At 35.6% G+C, this 13,869-nt stretch overlaps 1 protein-coding gene across 1 annotated transcript in view; it reads right to left on the minus strand.

Moving 5' to 3' along the window:
- The window catches only part of LOC130217671 (serine/threonine-protein kinase DCLK2-like), a 36,047-nt gene that overhangs the window by 17,185 nt on the left and 4,993 nt on the right, over window positions 1-13,869 (minus strand). The window contains exon 2 of the mRNA XM_056449829.1: window positions 7,717-8,078. Within this exon, the coding sequence (XP_056305804.1) occupies window positions 7,717-8,078 (362 nt within the window). The remainder of the gene's footprint in view (window positions 1-7,716; window positions 8,079-13,869) is intronic.

Here is a 13,869-nt window from a genome sequence, read left to right on the forward strand (position 1 = left end):
CACAGCACCCACACACAGCACACACACACAGCACCAACACACAGCACACACACACATGTACATTATGTCATAAACTTTTATTTTGGATGCGATTAATCATGCTTCATTTTTGCCCAGCACTAATTTTTAGTGTACACGAATATTAAATGACCAGTTTAGTTGATCAGTTCCTCTATAGCGCATGTGTTTGGACTGTGGGGGAAACCGGAGCACCCGGAGGAAACCCACACCAACACAGGGAGAACATGCAAACTCCACACAGAAACACCAACTGACCCAGCCGGGACTCAAACCAGCGACCTTCTTGCAGTGAGGCGCATCGCCCAACTGATAAACAGCACAGTAATATTTTCAGCATGCTTTCACTTTCACATTTGAGTTCCTTCACACACTAGAGTTTGTTTTAATCGAGCCGAGACCACCTCATTCAGGTGTTGTTATGGCATGGATCTGAACACGATTGCTGGATTCACATATGCCAAACGAACCGCGCTAACTGGGGAAACACACCAGGTTCTGAAACGATAGTCTTGGTATGAAAGCACCCATAAATGTCTGGGTAAACATTGAACACTATATAATTTGAACCCCCATTGAACACTGTGTCATTTATTTGAATAAACATTTAAAATAGTTTGGATCAGTAGCTTTTGATGTGGAGGTGCCTTTTCTGCTGGATTTACTGTTGCTCTAAAAACGAAATAAAATAGTTGTGAAAAACATGTAAAAAAACCAAAAACAGATGAAAAATATACATTAGGAACGGATAACAGAGAACTTCAGTGGTTTTAAAACCTTGACTTTTCCAAATCGCTGTATACCTTGAACAGGGTGTCTGCGGGGTCTTAAATAGTATTAAAGGTGGATAAATCAATGAGAAAATTAAGGCCTTAAAAGGTATTAAAAAGTCTTCATTGTGTTTTTATGAGGTCTTAAATTTTGGTTCAAGCGTTGTTCAAAGTGTTTGACTCAAAAAAAGCCTAAATATATTTATTTTCCTCCTAATATTAACAACGGCTGCTCGATCCACGTGACTGGTTTGGGCCGCAGTGCGTCTGGCCAAGCTCTGTAAATTTTTTCTGAAATGTAAATGTGTTTGGTCCTTGGTAAATAGTTTTTCCTCTGTAATGGTGTCTTATGAGAGGTGAAAGTGTTTTTTAAAATGTAAATTTGTCTCGAGCTTTGTAAAAGTGTCTCACACTTTGTAATGTTGTTGTGCACTTCCTGGCCACCGTAGAGTTCTGTTGCACGTTGTGCTCCATTGATTTATTTAACTACACTTGTTCATTAACAACTGTTTATTAAGTTAAAGGTTTGATACTGATTAGAAGTTGAAGTGGCGACAAGGTTTCCAAATATTCTGAGCAGGTCTTTAAAAGGTCTTAAACAGGATTCCTGCATATACCTTGTTGAAACGTGTTATTTTCCCATGCCTACACGTAACACACACGTTCAAAGCAGAATATCTGACTTCAGCATTGTTTTGCAGATAAACAAGAATGTTCACTGAGCATGTTTCTAAATATCTCCACACATATGATGGTGTTTATGCTTTAGAAGAGTCAAAAACTCACATACAGCAGCTTTATCCTCCTGGAGCATTGACCATGTACGTGTGCAGCACATTTGAGCTCTTAAGTGGCTGTTTAAAATACTGTAAATGTTTCATATTTCGTTTCAGACATTCAGTGTCATCCTGCAACTGTTCTGCAGCATATCAAATGTCCCAAACACTATTTTTAACTGTCCAAAATGGGAAACAAATTTAGTTTTTACACTCTGATAGTCAAAACATGATCAAAATAATAATAATCTATGTTATATATGCATTAAAAAACAGTCAGGAAACAGTGTTTTATGTCAATTTAGACCACGAGTCCATCATTTATCTCTAAATGTGCATCATATCAACAGATGATCCTAAGCTTTTTATTCTAACTAGGTTCCAATAAGCCCAAATAGCAAAGAGAAATAAAAAATGCATGTAAATAAACATCATGACCTCCATCATTTAAGGCTTGGACTCAAAAACTGTGGGAACTGTATCAAATGGAACAAATAACATAAAAAAGGTCTCCTGTCATGCCTCTAATTCTTCAATAATGAGCCATACTGAACTCTGCGAACTATCAGAGAACAAGGACACCTTTTTCTGCCTTTCTTCACTTTATCTTTAATTTCTTTTTTCTTAATTTTTATTTTTATATATATTATTATAATTGTTAGAATTATTATATTTATATATATTATTATTATAATTGTTAGAATTATTATATTTATATATATTATTATTATAATTGTTATAATTATTATATTTATATATATTATTATTATTATAATTGTTAGAATTATTATATTTATATATATTATTATTATTATAATTGTTATAATTATTATATTTATATATATTATTATTATAATTGTTATAATTATTATATTTATATATATTATTATTATAATTGTTATAATTATTATATTTATATATATTATTATTATTATAATTGTTAGAATTATTATATTTATATATATTATTATTATAATTGTTATAATTATTATATTTATATATATTATTATTATTATAATTGTTATAATTATTATATTTATATATATTATTATTATAATTGTTATAATTAATATATTTATATATATTATTATTATTATAATTGTTATAATTATTATATTTATATATATTATTATTATTATAATTGTTATAATTATTATATTTATATATATTATTATTATAATTGTTATAATTATTATATTTATATATATTATTATTATTATAATTGTTATAATTATTATATTTATATATATTATTATTATAATTGTTATAATTATTATATTTATATATATTATTATTATTATAATTGTTATAATTATTATATTTATATATATTATTATTATAATTGTTATAATTAATATATTTATATATATTATTATTATAATTGGTATAATTAATATATGTTTATATATATATCATTATTATAATTGTTATAATTATTATATTTATATATATTATTATTATAATTGTTAGAATTAATATATTTATATATATTATTATTATTATAATTGTTATAATTATTATATTTATATATATTATTATTATAATTGTTATAATTATTATATTTATATATATTATTATTATAATTGTTATAATTATTATATTTATATATATCATTATTATAATTGTTATAATTATTATATTTATATATATTATTATTATAATTGTTATAATTAATATATTTATATATATATATTATAATTGTTATAATTAATATATGTTTATATATATCATTATTATAATTGTTATAATTAATATATTTATATATATATATTATTGTAATTGTTATAATTAATATATATATATATATATATATATTATAATTGTTATAATTATTATATATATATATATATATTATTGTAATTGTTATAATTAATATATTTATATATATTATTATTATAATTGTTATAATTAATATATTTATATATATATATTATAATTGTTATAATTAATATATGTTTATATATATCATTATTATAATTGTTATAATTATTATATATATATATATATTATTGTAATTGTTATAATTAATATATATATATATATATATATATATATTATAATTGTTATAATTATTATATATATTATTATTATAATTGTTGTATAAAAAATTATCTTGTTCTTTTATATGTCCTAAGGAGGCTTTCTGTTCTGTACATGTATTTACAACCATTTTGGTAGACAGAAATTAATGGTCTAACATGTAAAACAAAACCTGTTACACTATATTGTGCTTCATGCAATGTTGTATTCTCTAATAAAAATAAGTAAAAATAAATAAACATGATGAACATTGTAAATATTAAAGCTGAAACACTAAAATGACTGAAAAGTGAATTGAAAATGGATATATTATTTAGAAAAATGGCCAAAAAAAGAGCAAAACTGGAACTAAATAATAATAAATCAACAGTCAAACAATATGTAAATAACACTAAATGAATCAGACATGCTGATAACACACACGTGTGCATCTCTGGCGACTGATATCTGACAGGACATCAGTGATATTGAGGCTGACGCAGCAGATCTGTGTGTGCAAAGCGATGCAGAAATTAACTTCGCTCTTTACAGAAGTGCTCACGGTCGCCATGACGACTCTTTGTTCAGCTGTCATGGCGATCAGATTCAGGTCGCCATGACGACGTAATTACAGCATTTAACATGTTCGCTCAGCGTTCGCTCGCAGACGGATTAATACACACTCATTAGTCAGAGACTTCACTTTAACTTCACTTACTAGTGTTGACTAGTACTGAGCTTTATTGATCAGGAGGAATAGATTGAGACAGAGTCAACGGCAGATTAATACAGGAGGAATGAGTGTGTCTGAGTGTCTGAGTGTGAATGGATCAAGAGCACATGCGGTGTGTCCTGTTATTGAGTATACTTCAGCAGCTGATGGGGGAAACTGATGAACCCACTGTTCCTGAGCTGGAGGAACACCCTGTGTGTGTCTGCAGTGAGAAGCAGAGCGCATACTGATGAAGAACACACACACGCACACACACACACACACACACACACTGGCAGAACTTACAGGAGGAGGCAGTCACACACACACACCCACACACACAGACACACACACTGGCAGAACTTACAGGAGGAGGCAGAGACACATACACACACACACACACACACACACACACACACACACACACACACACACTGGCAGAACTTACAGGAGGAGGCAGAGTCTCACACACACACACACACTGGCAGAACTTACAGGAGGAGGCAGAGACACATACACACACACACACTCACACACACACTGGCAGAACTTACAGGGTGAGGCAGTCACACACTCAATACACACACAAAGACTAAACTGACAGGTGGAGGCAGAGTTACATACACACACACAGACACACACACTGGCTGAACTAAACTGAAAGGAGGTGGCAGAATCACACACACACACTCAATACACACAAACACAAAACACACACACACACACACACACACACTGACTGACTGAACTGATCACAAACTGTCTGAACTGGAAGGATGAGGTGGAGTTTCTCTCTCTCACACACACTCACACACCCAAACAAACACACACACACTGGCTGAACTGAACTGAAAGGAGGTGGCAGAATCACACACACACACACTCAATACACACAAACACAAAACACACACACACAAACACAAAACACAAAACATACACACACACACACTCAATACACACAAACACACACACACACTGACTGAGATGATCACAAACTGTATGAACTGGAAGGATGAGGTGGAGTTTCTCTCTCTCTCTCACACACACACTCACACACCCACACAAACACACACACACTGGCTGAACTGAACTGAACTGAAAGGAGGTGGCAGAAACACACACACACACACACACTCAATACACACAAACACAAAACATACACACACACACACACACTCAATACACACACACACACTCTCTCTCTCTCTTTCACACACACATTGGCTGAACTGAAAAAATGAGGCAAAAATCACACACACACAATACATACACAAAAACACAAACACACACACACACACAAACTGTCTGAACTGGCAGGAGAAGGTGGAGTCTTTCTCACACACACACACACACACACACACACACACACACACACACACACACTATTAGCGTCTGACAGCAGTAATTTAGCATGGGTGTGTGTGTGTGTTCTGGGAGAGCCGCATTACTGTGATTCTGCAGCTGCAGACGCTCTTACAGCTCATTCATTATTCAGTGTTTATTCAGAGTCTCTGACCAGCAGCTGTCAATCACACACACACACACACACACTGACCACCACATGCTCCATTCACTGCCTCTGTGTGTGTGTGTGTGTGCGTGTGTGTGTGTGTGTGTGTGTGTGTGTGTGTGTGTGCGTGCGTGCTGTTAACAGATGATGCTGAGTGTGTGCAGTGGACACAATGAACTCATCAAAGGTGACAGTAAAGATACACCGTTGACGTCAGAATAATTTACCCTCCTGTTATATTCTCCCCCATTAACAGAGAGCAGATTTAATAATAGTTTTAACAACTCATATTTCTCTTCGCCATGATGACAGCTCATAATATTAGACTAGATATTCTTCAAGACACTAGTATTCAGCTTAAAGTGACATTTAAAGGCTTCACTAGGGTAATTAGGGTAAAGTTAGGGTAATTAGGCAAGTCATTGTATAACAGTGGTTTATTCTGGAGACAATCCAACACTAATATTGCTGAAGGGGCTAATAATATTGAGCTTAAAATGAGTTTAAAACTATTAAAAACTGCTTTTATTCTAGCTGAAATAAAACAAATAAGACTTTCTCCAGAAGAACAAATATTAGAGGAAATACTGTGAGAAATCCCTCCATCTGAGAAACATCATCTGGTGAATATTTAACAAAGAAAAAAAAATGCAAAGGGGGGCTAATAATTCTGACTTCAGCTGTATATAATATATATATATATATATATATATATATATATAAACATTAGGGACATTGTACCAGAACCCTACATTATCTGTCCCTGAAATGAAACCATAATGCAGCCAATAAAAAGTGCTTCATCCCAGAAGGGCCTAAAATGGGCTGATGGTTGATTTCTGTGAGCTGTTCTGTAGAGGAGTATGTCACTCATTTGGTTCTCAGATTTTTGTTCTTTATTAAAAACACTGAACACTGTACAGACCCTGTCATTGTCCATGTCCTCAGCCCAAATCAACCTACAGATTTAATAGTTACGTTATGCTAAATCCTGTTATTTAGGACAAATACTTGAGAAATAGCAAGTTTAAGTTGTTATCATTCACATCGACTGATTAAAAACATCAAATTATAAATAAATACCACAAATAAATACACATACAGTATATAATACAAGTAAAATTACAATTGTCCCCGTGTTTCTGTCAGTCCTCTCACATTTGCATTAAATTCAACATAAAATGTGTGCAGTACAGCACAATCGCCTCACTGGTTTGAGCCTCGACTGGGTCAGTTGGTGTTTCTGTGTGGAGTTTGCATGTTCTCCCCGTGTTGGTGTGGGTTTCCTCTGTGTGCTCCAGTTTCCCCCACAGTCCAAACACATGCGCTATAGGGGGATTGGGTAGGCTAAATTTGTCCGTAGTGTATGAGTGTGAATGAGTGTGTATGGATGTTTCCCAGTACTGGGTTGCAGCTGGAAGGGCATCCGCTGCGTAAAAACATATGCTGTATAAGTTGAGGGTTCATTCCGCCGTGGCGACCCCTGATTAATAAAAGGAATAAGCTGAAGGAAAATGAATGACTGTGTACACCTTTAAGACTATGACTTGGAAGTGACAACATCTCACTGAGGAGAAGCTGACAGTGCTCAAGGACGTGTCTATCGATGAATTGCTTAATTTTATAGGACTTTTTGAGGACGACAAGCTTAAGTCAGGTCCTGTCAGGCCTTTTTTATACGTGAAAATGTAGGTTTCTGGTAGAATGTCCCGCTATTGTATTTTAACACTGTATTATTGTGATTATTAATAATCCAAACATAACAGTGCTGCTATATTATGGACCACAGCATTGAAGATTGACATTCATTTAGGCTGAACACATCATGTTCATGTCTGTTCAAAAGGTGGAGCTGACAGTTATTGTCAAAAAGCAGCTTCATATGATGGACTCTAGTGCTGTGTGATTTACCTGTTTGCCGTCGAGCGTGTAGAGCCGCTTCACCACTCCTGAATCCAGCTTGATGGCCTCGGTGATGTCTGCGAGCACCTGCTCAAAGGAATGCGCCGTCTTCTTATTAAGCAGGATCCGCACCGCCTTCCTGGGCTTCACGCCGCTGCGGATCACCGTCACCAGCTTGGGTTTGATATAGTCTTTAGACTCCCGCGATTCCCCCGCGATACGCTGAACTGTCGGACGCACGGCTCCGCCCACAGGCCCCGCCGCCACCACAGGCCCCGCCCCTGCCATCCTGGAGCCCCAGTTAGGGTTCACGTTCTTAGTGTAGTCCACTTTCCTGTAGGGCTCGTTGGAGGCGCACACATAACTCTCACCTGCGAGGGAAGAAAGTAGAGAATCAGACACGTTTTTAATCTATATATACAGAATTTCAATTCATTTTCTGTTTAATGGAGAGATTTTTTCAGCACATCTCTAATCATAATAGTGTTAATAACTCATCTCTAATAACTGATTTATTTGCACCATGATGACAGCACATATTTAACTTATTAGACATATATTAGACACATAAGTGACATTTAAATGCTTAACTAGGGTAATTAGGGTAAAGTTAGGGTAATTAGGCAAGTCATTGTATAACAGTGGTTTATTCTGGAGACAATCCAACACTAATATTGCTGAAGGGGGCTAATAATATTGACCTTAAAATGAGTTTAAAACTATTAAAAACTGCTTTTATTCTAGCTGAAATAAAACAAATAAGACTTTCTCCAGAAGAACAAATATTAGAGGAAATACTGTGAGAAATTCCTCAATCTGAGAAACATAAATATGAATATTTGTAAATAAATTGTATATATATATATAATTGCATATACTGTAATTAGTTAAACACTTAAATTATTTAAAGAATTCACATTCAATGTTTTCCAATGTAAAAAATGAATATGAAATATTTTAATAAAATAGAGGATAATTCTAATGTTTAATCTTTTGAGTGAGTTTTTAAGAATATTTTTCATAATTTTACTTTTTCTTGATTTGTTTTAAAATGATTTAAATTTCATATTTTTATTTTCTTTCATTTAATTGTGATTTTAATATTCTGATATTACCTTTTTTATTTGAGTGTAAAATACATGTTTTAGAGTATTATTTTTAAATATATGTGTTATCTTTTATTGAATCTTATGTGTTATGAATAGTCTAGTTTAACTTTGTTCTATTTTAAATAATTTATTCTTCCTTCACTTTTTTTGAGAATTAATTTCACATGATTCTTCGCTTCAATTCTCATTAATTATTTAAAAGTTTACAAACGATGTTCAATTTTTGATTACAATTTTGGTAACACTTTAGTTTAATGATTGTGTGCCTTAATTTGATATTAATTATTGAAAAGTGAACTGTGTTAAATTATTCATCACAGTTTTGGTAATCCGGACCAATTCTCTCATCTAACTCGTCTCTGATACTTATAAAGCACATAATAACATTCATTCTCTTTTCAGCTCTATTCAGGGGTCACCACAGTGCAATGAACTGCCAACTTATCCAGTATATGTTTTATGCAGCGGATGCCCTTCCATCACTGGGAAACACCCATACACACTCATTCACACACACACACTTAGACACTACGGCCAATTTAGATGATCAATTCCCCTATAGCGCATGTTTTGGACTTTGGGGGAAACCGGAGCACCTGGAGGAAACCCACACCAACACAGGGAGAACATGCAAACTCCACACAGAAACACCAACTGACCCAGCCGGGGCTTGAACCAGTGACCTTCTTGCAGGGGGGCGATCGTGCTACCCACTGTGCCATCGTGCCGGCCCATAATCAACATGATCCCTAATCCAACACAACTACTGCCTCAATAACAATTAATAAACAGTGAATTAAGTTTATTGAGTCTAAAGTCACAGTTAACGGTTTATTAGGAGCAACAATTGTACCTTAAAAATAAATTGTGACCATCATTTTGGAAACCCTGTTTGTAGTCAACATAAAAACGGCTATATGGTAATTAAGATGATCCCTAATTAATATGTGGTTGCTATGACGGCTGCATGCTTCTAGATCAGCGAAAATTTCAAACCATTCAACCGTAGTCTTTATCCTATTGAAAATGCTGAAGCTGAGATTGAGAAATAGCAGGTTCATCCATGCGTATGGTTGACCCCGTCGCCATGGCAACGACCTCAGGGGTCACGTCAGATCAATGTGCGTTAGGTGCGAACACATCTGACCTGTAATGCTGTAATCCAGGAGCTCACGGCACATCAGTAATCTGCGTTTCTGCTGATTTACCGTGAGGTTACTCCAGGTCAGAGGCTCCAGATGTTTAGCAAACACATCAGCTGATCCTCAAACACATGCTGGTGCTTAAAGAAACACACTTCTTTTGGGAAATAGGACCATTTCACAGCTCCTCTAGAGTTAAACAGCTGAGTTTGACCATTATTCAATCCATTCAGATGATCATTGGGTTTGGCGGAAGTACTGTTAGCTTAGCTTAGCATAGATCATTGAATCGGATTAGACCATTAGCATCACACTCAAAAATGACCAAAGACTTTAGATAATTGTCCCATTTTAAGCCACCATGAAATTAAAATGTACTCTTCTTGTTTTTATTTCTTATTTCTACAATTCTTCTGATGTATGTAGCAGTGTTTATTTTAAACGATGTGTATCTGTGCACTTCATTATTTACTAACAATTAATCTGCCCTCAGAATCTTTTATCAAATACCTGAAGATCCTGCCCTCAAAATGACTTTCTTCACTTCTGGTCACATGGAATGCCTTTAGGGCGGAGCTATCAGTCTTTTAGGGGCAGGGATATCAATCTTTTAGAGTAGGGCTATCAGTCATTTAAGGCGGGGCTATCAGTCCTTTAGGGTGGGGCTATCAGTCATTTGAGGCAGAGCTATCAGTCCTTTAGGGTGGGGCTATCAGTTCTTTAGGGCGGAGCTATCAGTCATTTGAGGCAGAGCTATCAGTCCTTTAGGGTGGGGCTATCAGTCGTTTGAGACGGAGCTATCAGTCCTTTAGGGCGAGGCTATCAGTCTTTTAGGTGTGGCTATCAGTCCTTTAGGGCGGAGCTACCAGTCATTTGGGAGAGACTTATCAGTCATTTGGGGTGGAGCTATACGTCATTTAGGGCGGGGCTATCAGTCATTAAGTGTGGGTGGGGCTATTAGTGATTTAGAGTGGGGCTATCAGTCATTTGGGACAGATCTATCAGTCATTTTGGGTGGAGCTATCAGTCATTTAGGGCGGGCTTATTAGTTATTAGGAGCTACCAGTCATTTTGGATGGACCTGTCAGTCATTTTGGGTGGAGCTATCGGTCATGTAGGGTGGGGCTATTAATCATTTAGGGTGGGGCTATCTGTGATTTAGGGCGGGGCTATCAGTCATTTAAGGAGGAGCTACCAGTAATTTGGAATGGACCTATCAGTCATTTAGGGTGAAGCTACCAGTCATTTGCAGCAGAGCTATCAGTACTTTAGGTTGGGGTTATTAGTTCTTTAGGGCGAAGCTACCAGTCATTTGGGATGAACTTATCAGTAATTTGAGGCGGAGCTATCATTCCTTTAGGGCAGAGCTACCAGTCATTTGGCACAGACCTATAAGTAATTTAGGGTGGGGCTATCTGTCCTTTAGGGTGGGGCTATCAGTCATTTAGGGTGGGGCTATCAGTCGTTTAGGGTGGGGCTATCAGTCGTTTAGGGTGGGGCTATCAGTCGTTTAGAGTGGGGCTATCAGTCGTTTAGGGTGGGGCTATCAGTCGTTTAGGGTGGGGCTATCAGTCGTTTAGAGTGGGGCTATCAGTCGTTTAGGGTGGGGCTATCAGTCGTTTAGAGTGGGGCTATCAGTCGTTTAGGGTGGGGCTATCAGTCGTTTAGGGTTGGTCTCTCAGTGATTTAGGGCAAAGCTATCAGTCCCAATAACCATCCAATCACAATCCAGTTCCCAATAGACGATGCCCTGCCTACATTTTTCTCAGTTCTGGACCGCTTCAGTTGGATGTATGTCATGAATCAGGAAAAAAGGACAATCTTAACTTCTGCTTCATGCCGACTGTAAAGCCTGGTTCTTCTGTAGGCATATCTTGTATATAATATATGATCAAATCTATTACGGTTGACAGTTTATTCTGTGGTAACAATATATCACCCTGGTGTAATTGTATGAATATTCAGGACATTTAAATGAACACATGCAGCAACATAAACTTTAGATATTTCCTGTTTATTAAAGTGTTTTTCCCCCAGCACATTAATGTGGGTGGATAACTTTTGCCCTTTAGGTTTTGTTAGATTAGTTGATCATTAGTTTTGTCTTTGACTAATCTAATGTATATCATGCACTAATACATTACTGTAAAGCATCCTGTAGAAAATATTCATGTCAAAGAGAGATTCGACTCATTTATGATGAACAGTGTGTGTGTGTGTGTGCGCGAGTGTGTGTGTGTGTGTGTGTGTGTGTGTGTGTGTGTGTGCGAGTGTGTGTGTGTGTGTGTGTGTGTGCGTGTGTTATAACTTTAATCAGTTGTTGATTGTGTAAAATATAAAAGAAACACAACAAAACAAAGAAGGCCGTACTCTATTATTTTCCACTCAGAATCTGAGGTCAGTGCTTTCTGTTGTCCTGAACTGACTCCAGATCAGCACACATCAGCAGATCATGCAGATTATCCGCCGTTAAGTGAACAGGAGCTGTAGGGCTTGATAATATTGATCTCGTGCCGGCATTAGATGAGCTTCAGATCAATCAGACCTGAACGTCACTTCACTTTTACATTCATTCATTCATTCAGCAGACATGCTTTAACACACTTCACTGAACACACACACACACACACACACACACACAATCACTCAGACTCACTCTGGCCATTCTCATTAAAGTCACTCACATTTTATGCAGAGCACAATATCAGTTAGCTGACATTATCTTCAGCAGCTCAAACACTCTAATGGCTAATGGACAGATGGCTGCTTCTCACTCAGGGCTGCTGTTTATGCTAATGAGATGGGCACTAGTGGGCGGGGCTTTCCTCCTCTGATGACACGTACATATATAACGTACATATTATAATAAACACAATTCATTCATCTTTAACATTAGAGGCTGGAGATATTCACACACTGCTGACACACACACATTTAGTCACAAGCACCATTTATATTTTCATGCACTTACATGACAGTTGTCCACAAAGGGTTATTATTTTCAAAGCAAATAGAAGAGTTGTGCATACAAAAAGAGCCTATAAATATACTGAAAATATATTAAATATATAAAATAGTAGCAATAGGATCACCGTTTTCCACAAAATAATTCTTCTTTATAACATTTTGTGGCTTAACGTGAGCTATAAACATTGCATTGTTATATATTATGTTATATTCTGTCATATAATATTATATTTTATTATATCAGGTTTATTATTCATTCATTCATTTTCTTTTCAGCTTAGTCTCTTTATTAATCAGGGGTCACCACAGTGGAATGAACCGCCAAATTATCCAGCATATGTTTTACGCAGCGGATGCCCTTCCAGCTGCAATCCATCACTGGGAAACACCCATACACACTCCTTCACACTCACACTACGGCCAATTTAGTTGATCAATTCCCCTATAGCGCAAGTGTTTGTTGAAACCGGAGCACCTGGAGGAAACCCACGCCAACACGGGGAGAACATGCAAACTCCACACAGAAACACCAACTGACCCAGCTGGGACTCGAACCAGCAACCTTCTTGCTGTGAGGCGATTGTGCTACCTACTGCGCCACCGTGACGCTCAGGAGCTTTTATAAAACTTAATGGTACTTACATAGACAAAGTTCATTCAAAATAGTTACTAAATACCAAATAAAATAATAATAATCATCATAATGTGTTTGGCACACATTTCAGGGTGAATGCGAATTTCATGACTGTTATTTTAGTGCGCATTTTTATGTTTTTATTTTTTGGGGTAAATTCTGTGCTTAATTGTATTAATTGTGTGTGTGTGTGTGTGTGTGTGTGTGTGTGAATACATTTAATTTGTCTTAATGTTGCTATATAATTATACTATATAATTTGTAATGTTATACTATATAATAGAATATAATTATTATACTATATAATTTG

This window comes from Danio aesculapii, chromosome 23, assembly GCF_903798145.1.
Source record: "Danio aesculapii chromosome 23, fDanAes4.1, whole genome shotgun sequence".
NCBI lineage: Eukaryota > Metazoa > Chordata > Actinopteri > Cypriniformes > Danionidae > Danio > Danio aesculapii.